This window comes from Rhinopithecus bieti, unplaced genomic scaffold (assembly GCF_001698545.2).
Source record: "Rhinopithecus bieti isolate Rb0 unplaced genomic scaffold, ASM169854v2 scaffold_30463, whole genome shotgun sequence".
NCBI classification, from domain to species: Eukaryota; Metazoa; Chordata; class Mammalia; order Primates; family Cercopithecidae; genus Rhinopithecus; species Rhinopithecus bieti.
Window position 1 is genome coordinate 167493 of NW_016813249.1, and position 26749 is coordinate 194241.

Here is a 26749-nt window from a genome sequence, read left to right on the forward strand (position 1 = left end):
TACAAAAAATTCCAAATGTATTAAATAGTATGGAGAATTGCTGCAGACTGTTCATTCAGTTTTTCTGTTGTTAAGATCTTGCATTACTGTGATGCATTTTTCAAAACCAAGAAACCAACATTGGTGCATTATCATTAACTAAACCTCAGACTTTATTTGAATTTTACTAATTTTTCCATTAATGTCATCCTCCTGTTTCAGGATCCAGTTTACGATATCACAGTGCATTTAGTTGTCATGTCTTCTTAGTCTCCTCTGGTCTGTGATGGGGTGTATTAATTTTAATAATATATTTTATTTAACTCAATATAGCAAAAATATCATTTTAACCTGTAATTGATATTTTTAAAATTATCAATGTTTATTACTTTTCTTATTCAGTCTTCAAAATCCAGAGTGTATTTTATACTTAACAGTACATCACATTTCTTACTCAGACACTTTCATTGGAAATACTTCATCTGCATTTGCATCTCACAAAATTTACAGTTGAAAAAGTAGGTTCATATACTTAGGTTGTTCCAAGTATACTTAAAAGTCTTCCAATAAATTCATGACTAATGCAAGTTTAGAAAAAAGCAAAAAAAATTACTTTAAAAGTTTAAAATAATCCCATTAGATATCAGTTTTCAAATTTAAATCTAAATTTAATTTAATCAATTAAGGTTAATTAATTTAAAAATTCAGTTCCCAGTTGCACTAGACATATTCAAGTGCTCAATAGTCACAGACCATCATAAGGACTTTTGATTTTATTCCGAGCTAGAAAGGGAGCACTGAAGGGTTTTGAGCAAAGTAGTGACATAATCTGATTTAAGATGACTTTGCTATGTCAGAGAATAAATTGAGATGACTGCAGTTACCATCAGGTAAGTGATGAAGGTGCCTTGGACTAAAGTGGTGGCAGTGGAGGTGGGGAGAACTGGTAGGAGTCCAGGAATCTCTTGTGCTAGCCCTGACTCAATCTGCTTATGAATTAGATAAGGGATCAGGATGACACAAAGGTTTTGGGGCTAAAAAATTTAGGACAATGAATTTGTGTTTTTAGATTTTGTAAAAAACATGTTTGGGTAGGAATATCAGGGGCTTGGTTTTGGACATTTTGAGTTCAAGATGCGTATGAGACATGTAAGTGAAGACAATAAGTAGGCAGTGGATATCTGAGTATGGAGTTGAGGAGAGCTCAGCCGGTGATAAACATTTGGGAGCCATCAACATATAGATGGTATTTAAAGATAGAAGACTGAAGGAGCCCACCAAACGAGAGTACAGAAAGAAGTGTTAGGGTGAGGTCGCCCAGCAACAGTATTTTCAGGAAAATGCAAGCTTTGAGATCAGGCCGCAAACAGATCAACGAAAATTGGAGGAATAATAAATTCTTTCCAGGCAAAAGCAGCATTAGATGCAATGGTGCAAAGGTAAGTGATTAGCCAACCATGGCATAGCAAGTCATTTCTGCTCTGCTGAAGCAGAAATACCAGCTAGCTGACACAGAAAGATGCATTAAGTGACTGAGAAGGGCTCCTCTGATGCTGACTGGGTGACTATCCAGAGCTGGGAATGTGAGGGTTCTAAGGACAGCTTTAGAGTTAACAAGTGACAGCTGCAGTTAGTTTCCTATACATACACAAAACCAACCCGTCCTACCACCGAACATATGTCATAATGCTGGCACAACAGTCACATCCCTTTTAATTTTGCAGACGAGGAGTAACTGTTGCCCTGGACCACAAAGCCACTTAGCGGCAGAGCCTCGCACCCGCGAAGATTACTAGGGAGATGTTTTTACCCCTGAGGACACCTGAGCTCTTAAGTGGGGCAGGCTCGGAGGGAGGTGGGCTGATAAGGCGAGTTCAGGCAGGGCAATCATGATGGGCGCTTGAGTTCTGCGCAGAATTTTGACAAGGGGGAGGGTCCTGGCTTGAAGACAAAGCAATGAGTCATTTAAGGATAATGGAAGGGCATAAGCGGAAGCTCAAGAATAAAAAGCACTGAAATACTTGAGCTGGCGGCAGGGCTGAACGTAGCCCAGTTAAAGATCCTTTTTTGCCACATCCTCTCTAAGCCGGGCTGTGAGTACCGCGTGGAACAAAGGAGAAGGGTGGCGGTGGGGTCAGTAAAGAGCTGGCCCAAGGTGCATCTTTTAGGTCCGGATGCTGGGAGCAGCCGTCCCCGCCCCTATATTCCTCTCACCAGGTAGGTTTGCCCGGGAGTGGCTACCTCCCAGGCAAAAATTCGGCCTGGTTAAACTGGAAAGAGCAGGAAAGCCTGCCCACTGGCGCCCGGGGAAGGCATGCAAAGTGCCAGCACCCTACCAACCCAGGAACCTCACCGGTGCGGACGGGGCCGCGGGCTCTTCCGGGGCGGGCTTCGCCTGACGCAGGAGGAGGGGCGGCCCCGTCGCACACGAACCAATCACGACAGACGCTTCTACGTGGCTAGCATTGACCAACTGGAGACGGTAGAGATAGCGACGGGGAAATTCAAACGTGTTTGCGGAAAGGAGTTTGGGTTCCATCTTTTCATTTCCCCAGCGCCGCTTCCAGTAGGTAAGTTCTCTCTCACCGGCGCACTGAGGAACGGCTGCAACCGGTGTAGGGGCTCATTGTCAACGCTGGTCGGTGAGGGGTGGGGCGAGTTGGGGGCAGCTTGCAGCCGGGAATGCGACGCGGCTAAACGAGCTGGAGGGGGAGGGGAGGTCTCAGTGCCTCTGCGCGTCTGGCCGGTGGGGTGATGGAGGAGGTTTTGTTGAGTAAGTAAGAAGTGGGTGTGGCCCACGCTGGAAAGAAGGGGTGGTGGGGTACCTGCGCACAAGATCGTTTTCCACAGGACGGTCTCTCTTGTTTTGCGGGTTGGAACTGGGAAAGAAAGGGGTGGCCGTGATCTGACAGTTACCTTTCAAACCTTTCTTAAGAGGTAGAGTGATACCTTGCTGCAACTTTATGACTTCTTCATTGTTAAATCCAAAGACGGGGCAGCATTGTTATCAGTCACACTGAGTTGGTGTTTGAGAGTCACAAAGATACGATTAACAGTAAGACTGCAGACACTTTATTGAACAAACACCACCACCATGCAGATAAGCAAGTGCTCAGTACCAGTACAGTAGTTTCTTAGTGTTGGATTAAGGTGGCAAATCATGATTCTGCTAGATATGCACAAGAATAAACCTGTGGATTTCTTAATTATCAGTAAAGCCCCATCATGTTCATATTTTGCTTTGAAAGCACTTGCACTGTGAAGATTTACTCACGTAAAGCAGGCGAATAAAAGAATTGTTATTCTCGTTGCCAAACAAATTCTTTGCCTATGTCACTACCAGAATCTAAACAATCTTTATATGTATGTAGCTTCCAGAATCCAAGCAAACACTCCATCATATTTTTTTAAGTGACACTAAATTTACAGATTTCTAGAGTGATTTCTAAAGTGTGACGTCATTGATGTTATATTGGGGGAAAAAAGTGTACTTGGCCTATGAAACTTTGCTGAATAAATTACAAAGATGTGTACCTTGTTGTTGTGCACTTAGCTCCATTAATATTAGCCTAGTAATAGCTGCATTTAGATGTGTTCACAAAATGAATGCTTTAGTCGTCTGGGTTCTAAAAAGCCAGCACATTTTTTTTCTTTGATGCTAAATAGGAATTATGACTAGTTCAGTTTTTTTCTTAGAAATGGAGTCCGAGGATTTAAGTGGCAGAGAATTGACAATTGATTCCATAATGAACAAAGTGAGAGACATTAAAATAAGTTTAAAATGAAGACCTTACTGATGAACTAAGCTTGAATAAAATTTCTGCTGACACTACAGGTGAGTTTTTCTTTTCTTTTAAGTTAGTAACTGTTTGTTGGGTGTCCTCTAAGGTAAATAAATAGTACTAATCACTTTATTTATAATTTACCCATGTGTTTATTGTTTTTCACCTCCACTGGAATGTAGGCTGCATGAGGGCAGGGTTTTTATCTGTTATATCCACAGAACCTTGGTGTCTGGCACATGATAGGTAGGTACTTAAACATTTACTGAACAATGATTAATGGGTGAAGGTGCCCAGAGTTTAATACTCTAGTTCTTCTAAAAGTATTAGCTCAGAAGTCTCATTCTTTACTGTATTTCAAATGGTTGGTCATTTGAATGGTGACCTTTGGATAATTTTGTTACATGTATACTAACCATTAAATAGATGAGACATTGAAAATAAGTGGAAGAACCTGTGATCTAATCATGGTGGCTGACAATGTTCACTTTGAAAAAACCTAGAAAATGATAGTTTTGGTGTTAAGCAAAGTCTTAATAGAGTATAATTGTACTTAATTATGTCACACTAACAAAGGTTGTACATCAAGGCAATTGAGTATTTTAAGTATTGAGGAAGATTCAAAGGTGCTTGAAACCATAGTTTCTTTCTAGGTGAGAATTTATATATTCACTATGCTGCACTGTAATGTATGCTTGGCATCATAGGAATACTAGCATGATAAAACACAAATGTTTTATTTGTTGATTAGAGGAAGAATAGGGTACTCAGGCATGAGGAATGTATCTGCAAAGCCACAGATGGCAATGTGTGTTTTTAGGCATTTCACAGACTAATTTCTTAGGAAAGCAGTAGGAGGTAAAAATAGAAAATTAAGGTCAGACCAAATTAAATTTAAAATGACAAAGCAAAGTTATGCATGTACTATATTTTAGTAGAAAGTGGAAACAAATTTTATTTGTAAAAGTAAAGATGTAGGCTTTGTTGAAAGTGACTGAAATTTATAGACGGAATGATAGCTTCTCTGGAAATCTGAATTTAATAATGCTTAGTAATAACCAAAATATCCTGAACAGAAGACTGACATTCAAGTTATCTTTTTAAAAAACTAACACTGAAGAAACTAAAAAGTACATTACAGTGTGAAAATTTGGTCTGAAGATTATTCTTGCTGTTTCTGTTGGTTGGGGTTCCACAGAGAGAAACCTGACCGTCACTAGAGGTCCTATAAATTCCAAAGGTCTACACCATGGTAACTATGAGTTTGTTGGACTAAGAAATTATCAGGGCCTCTAGGAGAAATACAGGTTACTTGGAGAAAAGAAAATGATTATATCATTTGTTTATTTTTTTATTGGAAAGCTGGTTTGGTTGTTTTACAAGTAAGTATGAGGTATACAGAGATAATGTTGAATGAGTAAGGCTGTAAAGAAGGTTCTATTAGGACCAGAGCAGTAAGTTTAATGAATAAATCATTGATGGGAGAATTTTCTAAGTTAATTAGTACAGGTGGTGGTGGGAGAGATTTAGTTTTCTATGGATAGGTAGGATGCTAAAATTGTAGTTATCCTGCAACAGCATAAAATTTTTCTTAAACTACATCCAATTTTTAAAGGCTACTTACAAAAAATCCCACTTATTTTCAAATTTTTTCTTTTCTTCAAAATATGTAACTTTTGGATAAAGTATACCTAGATAAAAGATAAATATACAATAAATAAGTTACTTATATTTATATGAACTTTTACAATTTTAAAAAGTATTATAAGGACTTTATGTACGTTGATACTGAGAGTACAAATGCTTGACTATATTTTGAAGGAAAATTGCAATTTGGCATTTGTTTTATGTCTTCTCTTGTGATATATTTTGTTCCCCTTATTTAGATAACTCGGGAACTGTTAACCAAATTATGATGATGGCAAACAGCCCAGAGGACTGGTTGAGTTTGTTGCTGAAACTAGAGAAAAACAGTGTTCCTCTAAGTGATGCTCTTTTAAATAAATTGATTGGTCGTTACAGTCAAGCAATTGAAGCACTTCCCCCAGATAAATATGGCCAAAATGAGAGTTTTGCTAGAATTCAAGTGAGATTTGCTGAATTAAAAGCGTAAGTACTAGCATTTTAACTATGTTTAACTATGTTACATAATATGTAACTACATTGCAAAGAGAGAAAAAAACATGTCAGTATTGTGAGAAAATTAATATTTTTTTTCCAAATACTTCTGCTTATAGTTAACAAGAGTCTAATGTAAACTCTTTTCTATGCACATTTCCACAAAAGTTTACTTATTTTATACTGCCTAAAAAGATTTTTATTTTTTATTTATTTATTTTTTATTTTTATATTATTTTTTTTTGAGACGAGTCTTGCTCTGTCGCCCAGGCTGAGAGTGCAGTGGCTGGATCTCAGCTCACTGCAGCTCCCTCCCGGGTTACGCCATTCTCCTCCTCAGCTCCCGAGTAGCTGAGACTTACAGGCGCCCGCCACCTCGCCCGGCTAGTTTTTGGTTTTTTAGTAGATGACGGGGTCACCGTGTTAAGCCCAGGATGGTCTCGATCTTGACCTCGTGATCCGCCTGTCTCGGGCCTCCCAAAGTGCTGGGATATCAGGCTTGGCCACCGCACCACGGCCTAAAGATTTTTTAAAAAATATAACTTACTAGTATTTAATTTTATCCACAGAGAAAAGCAATATCCCATGTCTTTTGGAAAATTGAATGAAGCATTATCAAATTTAAGTAGCGATGTTCTTTTTCTTAAATTTTGACTCAGATCTTTTATTACAGTATTCAAGAGCCAGATGATGCACGTGACTACTTTCAAATGGCCAGAGCAAACTGCAAGAAATTTGCTTTTGTTCATATATCTTTTGCACAATTTGAACTGTCACAAGGTAATCTGAAAATGTCAAATTCAAATTTTAAGTAAAGGATAACTTACTACAACTTACATCCTAATATTAAATCATATATATGAAGTGGAAATTTGAGTCAAAAGGCATTAAAGTTGATCAGATGAGAATATGGGGCGGAAAATGCCACCTAAATGTAATTGCCGAGAATATCTGTTATACTAGCTTTTCCATGTATAAAGAGTAATCCAGGGAAATGAGCACGAACATTGTCTATGTGCTACTAGTTAGATTCAGGAAACGTCTAAAGGAAAGTAGCTGCTTCACTGAGTATTTGTAGGAAGAAGGATATCAGATATTTAAGCTCTAGCTTGAGTATCTAGAGCTTACATAAACTTTTCTTATGCTATGGTTTCATAGCACCAAAGTGTACATTAAAGTGTAGCTATGTAGCTTGGTGGTCAGGTAAACTGTGTGTGTGTGTGTGTGTGTGTGTGTGTGTGTGTGTGTGTGTGTGTAGCATTAAGTGGTAGTTCTTTAAAATAAAAAAAGTAAACTGCTGTAGAAACTATTTCTTGTTCACTTGGTTCTTCCTAGTCTGGATTTTTTTGGGTAAGACCAAGACAATCTCTTCCTAAGACATTTTTAACCTGGCCATTCTTTAGTCTTTTCTCATTTTCTGGGGCCTTTTGATAACACCCTCAGTCTGCTCTCTGGCTAGGTGTTTCCATTCTCCCACTGCCTTGTTTCTGCTACAACTGTGATCCAGTTTACTGCCAGTGATAAACATATTAACACTATTGGAAGAATCCCCGTGATGGTTTCCATAGCAGGGATTGGTCACTGGAGAGTATTCCCCAGGATTGAGGCTGGAGAAGAGAATTATATGACTCAGAAATGATATGAGAACTCTAAATTTTTACCCATTCAGATGATTTCTGAGTCCTAGTAATTGTCTTCTCCAATATGTCCTTTGCTCTGTCAGGTTACTTTTTAGAACTATTATCCCTTTCTTCCTTAGAAAAATGGATTCCTCCTTGCTTGTTAGAGAAAATTTGGCAAGGCTTCTTTCTCTCCATTCTGCTTCAAAATTTCTTGAGGTATTGTGGCTCTCAATAACAACCATAAATTTTACATCTTTAGAACACATAAATATTGAAACTCTTAAATTGAGTTATCTGTAAAAAAAGATGAACTTTATCTGTACCACTTTATCTGCAGTGTGGTGGTAATGCACAGTGATGCAGTGTGGTCAAATGCATTGCACAGTAGTGCATTGTGGTCAAATTATGATTATTTTGAGCACAGTTGATGGCTTGGCTGTCAGGAAATAATGCAACATCCCTGAAATCCTATGCACAGTCTGTTGTGTGTGTATTTTAATAGGGATGGAGGACATTTCAGTTTTTACCAGATTCTTAAAGAAATCTCAGATCTCAGTACTAAGCTCTCTGATTAATTAAGCTTCTTAATTCTAATCTAAGCCTTTCTCTCTTTTGTTGTGCTAAAATACACAACATATGAAATTCTACCACTACTGAATAAATGTAGACTTAATCACTATCAAAGATATTTTTAAAATTTATAAACTACCAGAAGCTAGAGATCATCTCCTAAGCATTTTTATACCCTAAGTGCCAAGTGCATAGCATAGTTCAGTGGCTCCCATAAATGTTGATAATATTCTGTAAGATATGTGATGTATACATTTAATATAAGTCAAATGCTAGGGGTAAGTTTACCAATTTGTTTGGTAATCTGTCCATACTCAGAAAGACAATTATGATAGTTCCTCAGTTATTCTGCATTCTTTTTCAGGCTGATATAGCTGAGTGTGATAGCTAAAGATTAATCTGTATTTATTATATTTTTCCCCCAAAATTCTTTTGATGGAAGATGCTGTTTAACAAAAGATGTCATCCTTCCCTTAACTAAATGTCATTATGAATGATACTTATTACAGCATGTTGTAAGAGACTGATGCTCTTGGCACTTTTGTAATATCTAGAACACCCTCCTGTTTCTAACTGTTGTGATTGACCTTTGCTGTCCACTCTTGGTAACTGCTTTGTTACACTTCTGTTACTTCTGAAAGTGGATGGTGGTAATAAACTAATGCACGATTACGTCAGCTACATGTTGCAAGGAAACTATTTGGTATGCATTGTTATCAGAAGAGAGCTGATTATCTGCATAAGAAGTGAGAGATTGCTTACTTGCCTATGAAATAAAGTACATGAGCCTTGGAATAAATATTTTTTTTAAGTCTTTTTGAGTTTTTTTCCTAGGTCCTGATGAATAAATATCTGGGTGGTGGGTAAAGATTACTGCCTTAAAATGATAATTATCTTTTGCTTTGTTAGGTAATGTCAAAAAAAGTAAACAACTTCTTCGAAAAGCTGTGGAACGTGGAGCAGTACCACTAGAAATGCTGGAAATTGCCCTACGGAATTTAAACCTCCAAAAAAAGCAGCTGCTTTCAGAGGAGGAAAAGAAGACTTTATCAGGTAACTATTAATGTATACTAATACTTTTCTGTGGTCGCTAGTACTTCAAATACAGATTCAGGATAATATTTTATAGAAAAGTATTATTTATGTAGAATGGTTAAAATCTAAGATTAAATTGTAAAGGAAGTAAGACTTTGAGAAGTAAAAAAGTCTTTACGACCCTGTGCAAATTTGTCTTTTTTGCTAAATAAACTTTTGTTAACACATGAAAAACAACTCTAAGCAAGAGAATGGGTTTTTTTTGCTTTTAGAAATAGAGAATGTGCTTTTGCCCTGGGGAAATAGTTATATAATTTAAGAGAATTTGAAGAAGTAGTTAAAGAATTATCTTGGTAACATCTTCGTGTCTGCATATCTTACTTGGGGTCAAGTATTTACTTTGAGTTGACTTTTAAAATATTCTTATTTATAAGATTACTTTTTGTACTTTTCTTATTTCTTACAAATTTAATCATCGTTTCAAAATTTTTACAGCATCTACGGTATTAACTGCCCAAGAATCATTTTCCAGTTCACTTGGGCATTTACAGAATAGGAACAACAGTTGTGATTCCAGAGGACAGACTACCAAAGCCAGGTTTTTGTATGGGTAAGGAAATGGAAACAGTTTTTAAATGTTCGTCTTCTATATAAATACATCTGTGTTTTTTAATTTAATTACATGTATCTATATATATGTTTTTGTGTGTGATAATGTTTAGCCGTAGAGTAGAAATACATATTAATATTATTCTTTGAAAATTGGGGGTATTTTCTTTCTGTTAGAGAGAACATGCCCCCACAAGATGCAGAAATAGGTTATCGGAATTCATTGAAACAAACCAACAAAACTAAACAGGTAAGTTACTTTCAATCTGCTTGATTAAGATGGTGATAGTTAAGTCTTAATTTCCTAGTTGGTTATTTAATCTTTCAAAATATTTTTAGTCATGCCCATTTGGAAGAGTCCCAGTTAACCTTCTAAATAGCCCAGACTGTGATGTGAAGACAGATGATTCAGTTGTACCTTGTTTTATAAAAGGTATGTTGAGTTTTAATTTTTAAAATTTGTTGTCCATATGTGAAGATTGATGGCAGAATGGTCTTACAGTCTTTTACTGAGTAATAGTAATTATGATTAAGTTTTTATTCAGTTTTAGAAGATACTGAGTCTCTAAATGCTGTCAGTAACAAAGGAAGGAGTGGAGAAAATAACTTTGTTTCGCTTTTCACTCATTAAAAACATTCATTAAAGGAACTTTAAAAATTAGGAAAAATATTAAGCCAACATTAAGCTTAAAAGACTGATATTTGAGGATTTCTCACTTATGGGTAGGCTGTCTGCTAAGAATCTCTTCCTGTTGTGTTCGAGAGTCTCCATAACGGGTAGAAGGAGGTCTGGGAACAAATATTTGCTCCAGGTAGTTCAAGGGGAGAATTGCTGTCAGTGGGAAAGATGATTCTTTTGCTTCAGAGTCTAGGGCTTCAAGAAGTGGGACAGGTTAGGTACAGATGAAATACTGTTCGTCACATCCAGTGTGTTCCCCTTCCCTCAATTTGCGTGTTTATATCCTGTTAAGAAATGGAAATGTAGCATCTAGCTCAGCTAAAGAAGAGTTATTTTGGTCTATTCTTAAATTTGACCACCATTTGTAATATTTATATTGGAAAAGGCTCTTTACAGTCCAGAGAATCATTTTGCAAATAAACTTTAGAAATACAATGATTGTTTTTAGTTAACATCTTTTATAATTAAATTTCTATTATATTTAGACTTGACTAAACATTGACATTAAAAGAACATTTTGGTTGTCAAGGTTAAGCTTTAAAGTATTGTCACTATCATTCCATCTTGTTCATCTCTATTTCAAATACCTAGCTCAAGAATAAAGGAGACTTTCTCCCACACCAAAAAATTAAAATAAAATAGAAAACTCCAGCCATTTTCTTGGTTCATATTATTGATAGACAATGCTAGGTACTGTGGAGGTCCACAGAAGTGCTATACCCTGGTTCTTATCCTTTAGCTATTTGTAATTGGAAATGTAGTTTCATCTACATACTTTGCCTTTCCCACAGTCTAACCCTAACTCCAATTGCTATTGATTAGATAATGAAGAAGTAGGCAATCACCTATCTTTTGTCACTTTTGTCATTGCCCAGCACCTGATTTTGTTAGCTAAGTCACCTTTGTATTGGAATGATGTCACTTTAAAAAATGTCCTTTTAAGAGTTTTTTTCAATGAAAAGTATTTATATTAAAAATTCAACTTAAGATGAAAAAATACATTGAATTTTTTTTTTCAAATTTAATATTAAAATTATTTTGTTTCCTGGGTAAAAGACAAACCTCTAGATCAGAATGCCGAGATTTGGTTGTGCCCGGATCTAAACCAAGTGGAAATGATTCCTGTGAATTGAGAAATTTAAAGGTATTTTAATTCTATGTCATTATATGAAGCAAGGGTTCCTGATCTGGGAAGATCAGGGTTCATGGAACTTTTTCTGGGGAAAGGGTTTATAAATAGTTCATATATCTCCAACAGTGTTCCTCCATACCTCAAGAGGTGTGGGACTACCAGGGGGAAGTTGGTGCAGAAGTCCTAGATGATGTTTCTCCAAGATTAAGGTGGTAGAGCAAGGATCAACAGTCTCTTAAGAGAATCATGAAGTAGTATTTATTATGCATGTGTTTAAGCAGATAGTTGGCTTGGGTTTGAGAATACATGACTGGGGGAGCTATTGTGTCTTAAGTTTTGTTTTTTGTTATGTTTAATCATATGATTCTGGTAAGACATCTTAGAAAAAAAAATGAGAGAGTAAATTGAGTTAGGGCAGAGGTGAGGACATAAATAATCAATTCTGACTTCCTGACATGGCAGAGTAACTGTGTGGACTTAAAGGAAATAATTTTAGTTCCTTCTACACTCTGATTTTTAGTGGTTATACTATTATTATAATTGAGTTAAACCCCTGGCATCATGATGTGGGTCTTTTCAATTTCATCTCTTTGTAATGCCTCCCTCTTTCATGATCTATGCTTTAAGTATTAATTTTTTTCTAATCCTGGCTGTCCTAGAGAACAGTGCATAATTGTATCAAAAAGATTGCTCTCTGGATTTAGAGTACTGTCTTAAATTATACAGTTATTAATTTTGACTTGTTATTTTTGGTGATAAAATAGCCATCAAAGTAACAAAATACTTAAATCTTTTTTCTTGTCATGAGGCATACTCTATGTTGAATTCAAACTTTCTAACCCTCTCCATCTTTAAGTGAAATATTAGCAATTGATTAATACGTCCACTGAAAGCAAATTGGCCAGATTTGTGGTTATGACCCTTCCCATTCCTCTAATTAATAATTCAGGCAATTAACCTTTGCTGGGGGTTTGTGAGTCTACATGTAATTATAATAGAAAATTTTATGAGCAATCTATATATAGATAAGACTTTAGTATATTGAACAGGAAGACAAATTAGTAGTACTACTATTTATGGGACTTTATTTGATTTTTTTTTCATGTAGTCTGTTCAAAATATTCATTTCAAGGAACCTCTGGTGTCAGATGAAAAGAGTTCTGAACTTATTATTACTGATTCAGTAACCCTGAAGAATAAAACTGAATCAAGTCTTCTAGCTAAATTAGAAGGTAAGAGTGACAAAATCAGTAGACTTATATGTTTAGTTAAGAAAACCATTTGATAGCTTGAGAAAGCAGACTAGCCACCCAAGAATTATGATGTGAAACTGTGTCTATGTTCTTTTATCTTGAATTTCAGTTCAGTTATATAGGGTATAAGAAAAGTATTGAATCCCGTAGCAAAGGAAATTTATTTACCTAAAAGGTGCATAAAAGAAAGAGTGGAGGGAAAATGCAATGGAACTGAGTTATTTTTCTCAGTTGGCTTTCTGGAAGTGATACAGAGCTATTTTTATATGACATCTCTCATCTTTTATCAAGCGTTTGGTTTTCCACTGCATGGGTACTGTGAGACATGTTCTAGGGATATGTAAGTGAATAAAACAGTGTCCCAAGAAGCTTGCAGTTCAGTGTGGGAGATACACAGAGATATATAAATATAATGCTGAATAGAATATAGAAATTGTCATGAGAGCCGCATATATGAAATGCTATGAGAATTCAGAAGAAGGAGAAATTGAGGAACTAATTTGGTTTGGAGAAATAAGGAAATATTTTGTGATGATGGTGAAGTTTGAAGAAACTAATTCTGATTTAAATGGGGGAAAATAATAGAGTATTTCAGATGAAGAGGATAACACAGACAATGAATAAAATGTTTCAGGAACTAGAGACTGTCTAGTTATGCTGCAGACTGTAACATGGGCAGTGTGCAAATAGGAAATAAGACTAGGTGGACTTTGAATGCCGTTAGATTTTGTGTTTATTTTTAGAATACAGGGTACCATTAAAAATATATTTAAGCAGATCATTAATAGGATGATCATTGTCCACATAGAGGTTGCCAGATTGGATGTATTAATTTTTTATTCGTTTTAATAGGACTGAGGAGGAACTTTGGGACAAAGTGAGGCTTGCCTTTGCCAGGGACTTTGCTGAAAGCCCAATATCCCAAGAGTGCCTCAGTCCCAGTCAAACAGGGACACACACACAAAAACATTATTTTGGTTGGGAACAGATACTTATTCCTAGCGTTTGATGGAAAATGTTTACATTTCGTATTTTCTTGGAATCTATCATAACTGGTATGATTGAGAAAATCATCTTTATCAAATATGCTTGTTAATAGTACGCTCAATACTTAATGTTTTAAGTGAATGCTTATTGTCTACACTGTACCAGTAATACTTTATTAATATAATAAAGCATACAGTCAGAAAACTGCCCAAATCACAAGAGTGCTGCACAATGAAATAACACAAGTGAATGCATACTTGTAACCAATAGCCAGATCAAAAAAATAGAACATTACTAGCACCTCAATAACCTCCTTGATCCACCTCCTAGTCAAGACCTCTCTCCTTCCAGATGTAATCACTATTCTGATTTCTAACACCACAGAATGAAATAATACAGTGTGTATTCTTGTATTTGCTTATTCGCTATTGTTTATGGAACTCATTCATGTTTTTATGATGTATAGTCTGTTGATTTTTATTGCCATATGCTATTTAATTAGTGTAAATATAGTATAATTTGTTTATTCACATGTACATGGATAAGTTTTTTGTTTAATGAATAATGCTTCTAATTAATATTTTGGTGTCTTTTGATTCACATATGTACAATTTTCTATTGAGTGTATTTCAAGAGTGGATTGTTGGGTCACAGGATATGCATGTGTTCAGCTTTGGAAGATAGTGCCAAACAATCTGAAAAGTGGTTGTGCTAACCTTAGACCAACAATTATGTTGCTCCTTCTCCTGTTCTTTGCAATCATTGTATTGTTGGCTTTTAATTTTAGGCATTCTGATGCTATCTAGTGGTATCTATCTCATTATGGTTTTAATTTGCATTTTGCATTTCCTTAATGTCTGCTTTTGAACATTGTTTCATGTATTTATTAGCCATGTGGATACTCTCTTTAACATACTGCAACTCTGTCACCCAGGTTGCAGTCTTGCTGATATTTCTATTGGTTTTTCTTTCTTTTTCTCATTGATTGTTAAGAGGTATTTATATGATCTAGATATAAATCATTAGTTGGAATATGTGTTTGTAAGGGAAAAGGCATAATTATTTTTCTTTCCCTTTTTAGTTTCTTAGTTGAGACACTCTCCTGAAAATACAAGAACGATTAACTATAGAAAAACGAGCAGAAGTTTGTTAACATGTGCTCTATCCATCACCTGGGCGGGTTCAGTTCTGAAGTATTTCCTTCTCTCCAAGCAGTGGATTTGCTTAAATGGTATTTTAAAACGAGCCATAAATCTTAAATATTGGCAAGACAAAGGAGAGAACAGTTCCAATCTTTAAAAGCAGGAAAATGTGGAAAACTAGTAAAATCTATTTCCAGATTCCTCTGGTGCCTGCTAGTGCTTTCTGGGTCAAAAAGGAAGTGTTGTCTCCAGTAAGGAAAGATTTATACCCTGCCATCAGGCAAGATATTTCCATATTTTTTAGATTTATCATTTTACCTTTCACCTTCTGATTTATATTTTTCCTGAGTTTAATGTTTACATATGTGTAAGATCAAGTGTCAGGGTTCATTATTTTTCCCATAATGGATATCCAGGTGACCTGACACCATTTATTGAAAAGATCCTCCTCTACCTCACTGACCTGTTGTAAATTAGGTGATTCTATGTATGGTGTCTGGCTTTGGATTCTTTTCTGTATTTAATAATTTTTGCCTTTCTTCTTTGCTCTGTCACCCAGATTGCAGTGCAGTGGTGTGATCACAGCTCATTGCAACCTCTGCCTCCTGGGCACAAGTGATCCTTCTACCTCAGCCTCCTGAGTAGCTGGGATTTATATGCCTGTGCTACCATGCCTGGCTAATTTTTAATTTTTTTGTAGAGATAGGGTCTTGCTATGTTGCCCAGGCTGATCTCAAACTCCTGAGCTCAAGCAATCTGCCCACCTCAGCTTCCCAAAGTGCTGGGATTACAAGCGTGAGCTATCNACTTAAGATGAAAAAATACATTGAATTTTTTTTTTCAAATTTAATATTAAAATTATTTTGTTTCCTGGGTAAAAGACAAACCTCTAGATCAGAATGCCGAGATTTGGTTGTGCCCGGATCTAAACCAAGTGGAAATGATTCCTGTGAATTGAGAAATTTAAAGGTATTTTAATTCTATGTCATTATATGAAGCAAGGGTTCCTGATCTGGGAAGATCAGGGTTCATGGAACTTTTCTGGGGAAAGGGTTTATAAATAGTTCATATATCTCCAACAGTGTTCCTCCATACCTCAAGAGGTGTGGGACTACCAGGGGAAGTTGGTGCAGAAGTCCTAGATGATGTTTCTCCAAGATTAAGGTGGTAGAGCAAGGATCAACAGTCTCTTAAGAGAATCATGAAGTAGTATTTATTATGCATGTGTTTAAGCAGATAGTTGGCTTGGGTTTGAGAATACATGACTGGGGAGCTATTGTGTCTTAAGTTTTGTTTTTTGTTATGTTTAATCATATGATTCTGGTAAGACATCTTAGAAAAAAAAATGAGAGAGTAAATTGAGTTAGGGCAGAGGTGAGGACATAAATAATCAATTCTGACTTCCTGACATGGCAGAGTAACTGTGTGGACTTAAAGGAAATAATTTTAGTTCCTTCTACACTCTGATTTTAGTGGTTATACTATTATTATAATTGAGTTAAACCCCTGGCATCATGATGTGGGTCTTTTCAATTTCATCTCTTTGTAATGCCTCCCTCTTTCATGATCTATGCTTTAAGTATTAATTTTTTTCTAATCCTGGCTGTCCTAGAGAACAGTGCATAATTGTATCAAAAGATTGCTCTCTGGATTTAGAGTACTGTCTTAAATTATACAGTTATTAATTTTGACTTGTTATTTTGGTGATAAAATAGCCATCAAAGTAACAAAATACTTAAATCTTTTTTCTTGTCATGAGGCATACTCTATGTTGAATTCAAACTTTCTAACCCTCTCCATCTTTAAGTGAAATATTAGCAATTGATTAATACGTCCACTGAAAGCAAATTGGCCAGATTTGTGGTTATGACCCTTCCCATTCCTCTAATTAATAATTCAGGCAATTAACCTTTGCTGGGGTTTGTGAGTCTACATGTAATTATAATAGAAAATTTTATGAGCAATCTATATATAGATAAGACTTTAGTATATTGAACAGGAAGACAAATTAGTAGTACTACTATTTATGGGACTTTATTTGATTTTTTTTTCATGTAGTCTGTTCAAAATATTCATTTCAAGGAACCTCTGGTGTCAGATGAAAAGAGTTCTGAACTTATTATTACTGATTCAGTAACCCTGAAGAATAAAACTGAATCAAGTCTTCTAGCTAAATTAGAAGGTAAGAGTGACAAAATCAGTAGACTTATATGTTTAGTTAAGAAAACCATTTGATAGCTTGAGAAAGCAGACTAGCCACCCAAGAATTATGATGTGAAACTGTGTCTATGTTCTTTTATCTTGAATTTCAGTTCAGTTATATAGGGTATAAGAAAAGTATTGAATCCCGTAGCAAAGGAAATTTATTTACCTAAAAGGTGCATAAAAGAAAGAGTGGAGGGAAAATGCAATGGAACTGAGTTATTTTCTCAGTTGGCTTTCTGGAAGTGATACAGAGCTATTTTATATGACATCTCTCATCTTTTATCAAGCGTTTGGTTTTCCACTGCATGGGTACTGTGAGACATGTTCTAGGGATATGTAAGTGAATAAAACAGTGTCCCAAGAAGCTTGCAGTTCAGTGTGGGAGATACACAGAGATATATAAATATAATGCTGAATAGAATATAGAAATTGTCATGAGAGCCGCATATATGAAATGCTATGAGAATTCAGAAGAAGGAGAAATTGAGGAACTAATTTGGTTTGGAGAAATAAGGAAATATTTTGTGATGATGGTGAAGTTTGAAGAAACTAATTCTGATTTAAATGGGGAAAATAATAGAGTATTTCAGATGAAGAGGATAACACAGACAATGAATAAAATGTTTCAGGAACTAGAGACTGTCTAGTTATGCTGCAGACTGTAACATGGGCAGTGTGCAAATAGGAAATAAGACTAGGTGGACTTTGAATGCCGTTAGATTTTGTGTTTATTTTAGAATACAGGGTACCATTAAAATATATTTAAGCAGATCATTAATAGGATGATCATTGTCCACATAGAGGTTGCCAGATTGGATGTATTAATTTTTTATTCGTTTTAATAGGACTGAGGAGGAACTTTGGGACAAAGTGAGGCTTGCCTTTGCCAGGGACTTTGCTGAAAGCCCAATATCCCAAGAGTGCCTCAGTCCCAGTCAAACAGGGACACACACACAAAACATTATTTTGGTTGGGAACAGATACTTATTCCTAGCGTTTGATGGAAAATGTTTACATTTCGTATTTTCTTGGAATCTATCATAACTGGTATGATTGAGAAAATCATCTTTATCAAATATGCTTGTTAATAGTACGCTCAATACTTAATGTTTTAAGTGAATGCTTATTGTCTACACTGTACCAGTAATACTTTATTAATATAATAAAGCATACAGTCAGAAAACTGCCCAAATCACAAGAGTGCTGCACAATGAAATAACACAAGTGAATGCATACTTGTAACCAATAGCCAGATCAAAAAAATAGAACATTACTAGCACCTCAATAACCTCCTTGATCCACCTCCTAGTCAAGACCTCTCTCCTTCCAGATGTAATCACTATTCTGATTTCTAACACCACAGAATGAAATAATACAGTGTGTATTCTTGTATTTGCTTATTCGCTATTGTTTATGGAACTCATTCATGTTTTATGATGTATAGTCTGTTGATTTTATTGCCATATGCTATTTAATTAGTGTAAATATAGTATAATTTGTTTATTCACATGTACATGGATAAGTTTTTTGTTTAATGAATAATGCTTCTAATTAATATTTTGGTGTCTTTTGATTCACATATGTACAATTTTCTATTGAGTGTATTTCAAGAGTGGATTGTTGGGTCACAGGATATGCATGTGTTCAGCTTTGGAAGATAGTGCCAAACAATCTGAAAAGTGGTTGTGCTAACCTTAGACCAACAATTATGTTGCTCCTTCTCCTGTTCTTTGCAATCATTGTATTGTTGGCTTTTAATTTTAGGCATTCTGATGCTATCTAGTGGTATCTATCTCATTATGGTTTTAATTTGCATTTTGCATTTCCTTAATGTCTGCTTTTGAACATTGTTTCATGTATTTATTAGCCATGTGGATACTCTCTTTAACATACTGCAACTCTGTCACCCAGGTTGCAGTCTTGCTGATATTTCTATTGGTTTTCTTTCTTTTCTCATTGATTGTTAAGAGGTATTTATATGATCTAGATATAAATCATTAGTTGGAATATGTGTTTGTAAGGGAAAAGGCATAATTATTTTCTTTCCCTTTTAGTTTCTTAGTTGAGACACTCTCCTGAAAATACAAGAACGATTAACTATAGAAAACGAGCAGAAGTTTGTTAACATGTGCTCTATCCATCACCTGGGCGGGTTCAGTTCTGAAGTATTTCCTTCTCTCCAAGCAGTGGATTTGCTTAAATGGTATTTTAAAACGAGCCATAAATCTTAAATATTGGCAAGACAAAGGAGAGAACAGTTCCAATCTTTAAAAGCAGGAAAATGTGGAAAACTAGTAAAATCTATTTCCAGATTCCTCTGGTGCCTGCTAGTGCTTTCTGGGTCAAAAGGAAGTGTTGTCTCCAGTAAGGAAAGATTTATACCCTGCCATCAGGCAAGATATTTCCATATTTTTTAGATTTATCATTTTACCTTTCACCTTCTGATTTATATTTTCCTGAGTTTAATGTTTACATATGTGTAAGATCAAGTGTCAGGGTTCATTATTTTCCCATAATGGATATCCAGGTGACCTGACACCATTTATTGAAAAGATCCTCCTCTACCTCACTGACCTGTTGTAAATTAGGTGATTCTATGTATGGTGTCTGGCTTTGGATTCTTTTCTGTATTTAATAATTTTGCCTTTCTTCTTTGCTCTGTCACCCAGATTGCAGTGCAGTGGTGTGATCACAGCTCATTGCAACCTCTGCCTCCTGGGCACAAGTGATCCTTCTACCTCAGCCTCCTGAGTAGCTGGGATTTATATGCCTGTGCTACCATGCCTGGCTAATTTTAATTTTTTTGTAGAGATAGGGTCTTGCTATGTTGCCCAGGCTGATCTCAAACTCCTGAGCTCAAGCAATCTGCCCACCTCAGCTTCCCAAAGTGCTGGGATTACAAGCGTGAGCTATCTTAACAGGCCTAATGCTCTCTTAATACCTGCACTAAGTCTTGATATCTGTCAGTGTAAATTTTTCAACTTTATTCTTCAAGACTATTTTGGCTATTCCTGTCCTTTGGATTTCCATATAAACACTAGAATCTACCTTTTGGTTACCACTTTTAAAAAATGGGATTGTGATTGATATTTAACTTAACCTATAAGAAATTTCGGAGAAATTGATGTCTTTACAATTAAGTTTTACAGCTCAATAACCTAGCATACCTTTTCATTCATTTAAAGTAATGAGATAACCATTTTCTGTTTAGAGATCTTTTGTATCTTTTACTAGATTTATTGTTGAATTTTTTTTAATGCTGATCAAATATTCTTGATATTTTTTGATGCTGTGATAATGAATGATATCTTTTTAAAAACCTTTTTCTAGCCTGGGTAACATAGGGAAACCTCGTCTCTACAGAAAAAGTTAGCTGGGTGTGGTGGTATGTACCTGTGGTCCCAGCTATGCAGGAGGCTGAGGTGAGAGGATCACGTGAGCCCAGGAGGTCGAAACTGCAGTGAGCCATGATCACATGATCATGCCACTGCACTCCAGCCTGGGTGACAGAAGAAGACCTTGTCTCAAAAAAAAAAAAATACTTTGTTGTTAGTTTATAAAAAATATAATTGATTTTTACTTATCCATGCATTGCTAAATTCACTGAGTAATTCTAATAGTTTTCCGTGCATTTTTTGGATTTTTACAGGTACATAGTTATGTTTGAAAATAGTATAGCTGGCCGGGCGCAGTGGCTCACGCCTGTAATCCCAGCACTTTGGGAGGCTGAGGCGGGCAGATTGCCTGAGGTCAGGAGTTCGAAACCAGCCTGACCAGCATGGTGAAACGCCATCTCTACTAAAAATACAAAAAAAAAAAAATTAGCTGGGCGTGGTGGTGGCAGGTGCCTGTAATCCCAGCTAATTGGGAAGCTGAGGCAGGAGAATCGCTTGAACCTGTAAGGCGGAAGTTGCAGTGAGCTGAGATCATGCCGTGACACTCCAGCAGTCTGGGCAACAGAGCGAGACTCCGTCTCAAAAAAAAAATGAAAAAGAAAAAATAGTGCAGCTTTTTTCCTTTTGAATCCCTTTAACTTTCTTTATAATATGCCTTGTTATAATTGCTGTGACCTCCAGTATAACAGTGAATGGAAAGGGATGATAGGTGCCACTCTTGTCTCATTCCTTATTTTGAGGGAGAGCTATCAATACTTTAATATCATTGCTGTAGAGTTTTGTCCCTACTTTTTGTCAAATTGAGTGAGTTCTGTTTTATATCTAGGCTACGAATAATTGTTTTTTTTGTGTGACTGGGTGTTGAATTTTATCAGATGTTTTTTCTGCATCTATTTACTTAATTACATATTTTCCTTCTCTGTTCTGTTATTATGGCAAATGACATTGACTTTCAAATGTTAAGCAAACTTTGCATTTAGGAATAAGCCCAATTTGGATATAATTTTTTATCCCTTTTGTATATCAATTGCTAACATTTTGTTTAGGACTTTTGCATCCATTATAATGAAAGGAATGGAATTGTATATTTATAGAATGTTAAATATATTGTTGAGGTGGTTTTGTTTATAGACCTTTGAGAGAATAAATTACAAACTTGCATAAGGTGAAATTTTTATGTTAAACTAGAGGTCTTGTAACTGACTTAAGTCCAGCTGCTTGCTACTCGGAGTCAAAAAAGACGAGAAATGAGGTGTGATGAAAGGAAGGCAATTTTATTAACCAAATGCTAGCAGTTGGAGAATGCCCAGGGTCTTACCTTCAAAAGACTATTCTGCAATTTCTGAAACATGCTTTCCCATATTATAATTTTTTCTTAATTGGAAATGACCCAGACATCTCATGAGCATCAATTACTTAATTCAGAATAATTTGAAAGTCCACTACAGGCATTTATCTCATTTACATGCCCTGAGCTTTTTCCATTTTTAACAGTATGTCTAGATTACTTCTGAAAACTGAGATGTTATACAAAGCTAGTCATTATTTAAAGTTGTTTCCCTGTTAACCATTTTTAAAGTCTGAGTAACAGGTGAACACTTAAGTAAGAACCTAAGTAAATATATTTTGCCAGCAACTCAGAATATTGAGCTGTTTTCATTGAACTACCAATCTAAATTAAATTAGTCTTATTTGTCAAAAAAATCGCACAAAGATTAGTCTGTTTTTGACTGTGTTTTATAGTTTTATAACCGTTATGTTAAATCCTGACATCTTAATATATAGACATAGACAAATATAAAACCATTTGGTCAAAATACTTAGATAAAAATATATGCTGATAATTCTGAAGACATTTTATTTTATTAATAATTTTAAAATCAATTTTATTTACCAAAGATTCATGTGAACTTGAAAAGCATTAGGACTTACTTAATTTATGAGTATTTATTTACTTATAAGCCAATTTGGTAGCATGCTAGAGTCAACATATACATGTATGTACATATAGACATGTCTAAACATGTATACATACAGGCATAAAGATCCAATAGCTTTTACCTCAGAATCTAGCCATAAGATAGCAATACAAACTCACCACTTTATAAAAGATAGCTGATCCAAATTATTTTTCTGATGAAATTGGAACCTGTTCACATGGCTAAACCTTGATTGCCTTGATAGGTAATCTAAGGAAAGCTGTCAACCAAAATTTGGGTAAAACAGTCTCTATGGCAGTTTGGTTTTAAAACCCCTTTATCCTTTTTTTCCCCTTTTCTTCAGTTGCAAATGAGTTACTAATAATTCTGTTATAACCGTAACTGGCTGAACTGTATAAGAAAAATAAAAAAACAAACTCTCCAAGTGGTGTTTAAACGGTGAGTTTTATCTCAACTCAAGTAGCATAATAGCACATTCAAAGCAGGCAGAAAAGAAAAGATAAAATAGAGAGCTAGCTTTAGAAGACTGTTTAATTTTATAGTTGCACGTTAACCATTTGAACTGAATTTTTCTTACTGTAATTTGCCCATAGTTTTAAAATGTGCACAAAAACGGGCTGTAATATGTAACCAGCTGGAGTCCCAGACAGTCCAGGAAAGAGCTCACATGCTTTCTCCCCTAACAAAACTTGACACAGATACAAGAAATATTCTGGAGTCCAAAAGAGTATGACAAAAATCAGAGGCCAGGTTGTTGGCAAGCATTTCTCCACTAGCGAGGAGAGGAGCAGCCTATCTTGCTGGGTGGGACGGAGACAGTTTCAAAGCACCCTCGGAGAGAGGGATAATGCTAAACAGAGACACAAACATAGGCAGATCCAATGCAGATGGAGCACTCCAAATCCATCCCCAAAAAGGGGAGACTGGAGATAAGTGCTGAGATCTTGTCTCAAACCCAGACAGCATTGCAGAGTGACCTGCATTGGGTCCAGATGGCAAAGAGGCCCAAATGGCACCACAGATGACCTATACTAAGTCCAGACAACTAGAAAGTGCAGATGGCTAAGACAGGATTTCCCAGTATACTCTGGTTGATTTATCCAACCCTTGAATTCCATTGACTTCCCAGATGCCACTTTCCTTTCACTGACTGAGCATTACAGCAAAGGGAAGGGAAGGAAAAATCCTTGAGACAAGGGTGGTCTCCCTAGCTGCTGGGAATTCCTTAAGGTCCCAACTGCAGGGTCAGCTAGCTATGAGCAGCTGGCGTTTGCAAGTGGCCCCTGCCTTGGCTGGGTAGCCTGAGTGGGTGAACCTTGGCCTGCTCCCACAGCCAATTGCTCCACTTGTTGGAAACCAGGTATACAGGCTGAGCCCCTCAAAACACACTGTTCCTCACACAAGGCACCACGTTTGTTACTGACTCAAGTCTGGTTATTCACCACACAGAGGCCAAAAACATGAGAAGTGAGGTGTGGTGAAAGGAAAGCAATTTATTAATCAAATGCTTGCAGGTGGGGACTGGCCAGGCTCATGCCCTCAAAAGACCATTTCAACTTATTGGGCTGAGTGAAGGGGTTTGGGAAAGAAAAGGTGTGGGAGAGAGGCGGGAGTGGTGCAGGTCTGAATGTCTTGTTCTGATGGTTATATTGAGTCATCGCCCATCTGGAGGTATGGTTTGTGTCATTCTGACTTCACTGGGTACTGCTAAGCTGACTGTTGGAAACTCCCCCTAAGCAAGAGGAGTCTGCAACTCCCATCTCTGCTTGGTTCGTTTCAAAACTGGCCCCTGAAATTTCTAAGCAAATACATAATTAGATAAGTGAACACTGTTCCTGGAAGTGCCTGGTGGGAAAGGGAGAAACTAAGAGTTTCAAAGTATGCTTCGAGGCTGAAAGCAAAAAAGAAAAAAAAAGGTTCTAAAATGCATTTTGAGACTTGGATACTCGGTCCATGAAAAGTGAATTCGCTTCTCTTTTAGTAAGACTTTATAACATCTATATGTTCTTACATTTTTACTTATTTATTGGTAAAGAAGCATTTAAATGTGGCAGGGTCTCTGACAAAGTTCTTAGTAACAATTTAGGAAGATGACTATAGTGCAACTTTGTGAAATTGACTTGCTAAAAGCAAATTGTTAAGTAGCTGGCTTAAAGCTTTTAGTTTCTCTCCCTCGATTGTCTTTAAGAACTAAATACTAATATAATTGGTAACACGTTCTATTGTTTAGGCTTAGTTTATTATGATCAAATATTCTTGCTTTTTAATGACAACAAATACAATTTCAGAAATTAAAGAGTACCAAGAACCAGAGGTTCCAGAGAGTAACCAGAAACAGTGGCAATCTAAGAGAAAGTCAGCGTGTATTAACCAGAATCCTGCTGCATCTTCAAATCAGTGGCAGATTCCAGAATTAGCCCGAAAGGTTAATACAGAGGTAACTTTTCCACTACAGTACAACATTGCTTTTTTGTTCATAATGCATTTCTGAAGTTTGATGATCATATTAAATGTTTTCTTTTATTAAATGTATATGATATTTAGTAGAATAGTTTATTTGAAGGTTTTTTTTTTTATCATTTATAAAATAGTGTTCAGTAGCAGTCATACATTCAGTACGTCAGGCTAAATTATTTTCTATCTTCGATAGTGTTTCTAGATTGCCAGTAGACTGGTGCTATGGCCAAATCTAGTTCTTAGCCTGATTGTGTAAAGATTTATTGGAACACTGACACACTGATTCATTTAATGTCTATGGCTGCTTTTGCATTATAAGAGCAGAGGTGATTAGTTGTATTAGAGAACACCTGGCCTGCAAAGTTTAAAGTGTTTACTCTCTGGTCCTTTGCAGAAAACTGTGTGCTGATCTCTGAACTAGCACAGTGCTGTCCCAAGCACTTAACAGTTTCCTATGGTCATACTCATTGATAAAAATAGGAAAATATAGCCTAGACAATGTACATGAATTTGTACCATACTGAATGATCATTCCTGGTGGCTTTTCAGAAGGAAGGATCAAGTAGGATACTAGAGAGCTATAGCTGCAGTTCATGGCCATAGTTTCCTTACCATTTCTTTTCAGTGACTTGTAGTAAATACAGTAAAGGCTTTGTTAATTCAGTGGTTCTCGAACATTTGGTCTTTTATATTCTTAATTATCAATGCTCCTAAAGAGCTTTTGTTTATGTTGATTATATTTATCTCTATTTACTATATTAGGATGTAAAACCAAGAAATTTTAAAAATGTTTGTTAATTAATTAAAAATAAGTGAGGGCCAGCACGGTGGCTCATGCCTGTAATCCCAGCACTTTGGGAGGCCAAGGTGGGTGGATCACGAGGTCAGGAGATCAAGATCATCCTGGCTAATATGGTGAAACCCCGTGTCTACTAAAAATACAAAGAATTAGCCAGGCGTCGTGGTGGGCACCTGTAGTCCCAACATACTCGGGAGGCTGAGGCAGGAGAATGGCTTGAACCCGGGAGGCAGAGCTTGCAGTGAGCAGAGATCGTGTCACTGCACTCCAGCCTAGGCGACAGAGCAAGACTCCGTCTCAAAAAAAAAAACAAAAAAAAAAAAAAAAAGACATAAAAAAAAAAAAAAAAAAAAAAAAAAAAAAAAAAAAAAAAAATTACTGATAAACTCATGTGAATATAAATGCACTATTCTGAAAAACAGGTATTTTCTGAAACAAAAGATCTACAGTGAGAAGAGTAGCATTGTTTTACAGTTTTTGCAAATCTAACAGTTGGCTTAACAGAAGACTGGATTCTTAGGTCTGCTTTTGCATTCAATGTATTTCATTATTACATGTCATATGGTCTCTAGAAAACTCCTGTATATACTCATGAGAAAATAAAAGTGAGAAAGGTAAATATTGTCTTAGTAAGATCTTTAAATAGTAGATATAGATAACAAATGCTGGATGATAAGGTTCCTGACAGGTTGAGTCATAGATTGTATCAAACAAGCATCTCCTCTTTTTTTTCTATTTGAAAACTGTACACTAATAGGATTGTAAGGGAACTGAAAACCGTATGGATCATTAAAGAAATGCAAATCAAAACCATAATTGGGGGGGGCAGAGCAAGATGGCCGAATAGGAACAGCTCCAGTCTCCAACTCCCAGCGCGAGCGACACAGAAGACCGGTGATTTCTGCATTTTCAACTGAGGTACTGGGGTCATCTCACTAGGGAGTGCCGGACAATCGGTGCTGGTCAGCTGCTGCAGCCTGACCAGCGAGAGCTGAAGCAGGGCGAGGCATCGCCTCACCTGGAAGCGCAAGGGGGAAGGGGATCC

The 26749-nt window shown here is 36.2% G+C and overlaps 1 protein-coding gene across 1 annotated transcript in view; it reads left to right on the forward strand.

Annotated features, from left to right (window-relative positions):
* The first annotated feature begins 1753 nt into the window (after positions 1-1753).
* Positions 1754-26749, forward strand: part of TTK (TTK protein kinase) — a 48816-nt gene continuing 23820 nt past the window's right edge. The window contains 12 exon segments of the mRNA XM_017847911.1: positions 1754-2549; positions 3664-3757; positions 3759-3814; positions 5648-5870; positions 6553-6659; positions 8981-9124; positions 9602-9716; positions 9893-9965; positions 10055-10147; positions 11449-11538; positions 12635-12758; positions 24737-24885. Of these exon segments, the coding sequence (XP_017703400.1) occupies positions 2294-2549; positions 3664-3757; positions 3759-3814; positions 5648-5870; positions 6553-6659; positions 8981-9124; positions 9602-9716; positions 9893-9965; positions 10055-10147; positions 11449-11538; positions 12635-12758; positions 24737-24885 (1524 nt within the window). The 5' untranslated portion in view covers positions 1754-2293.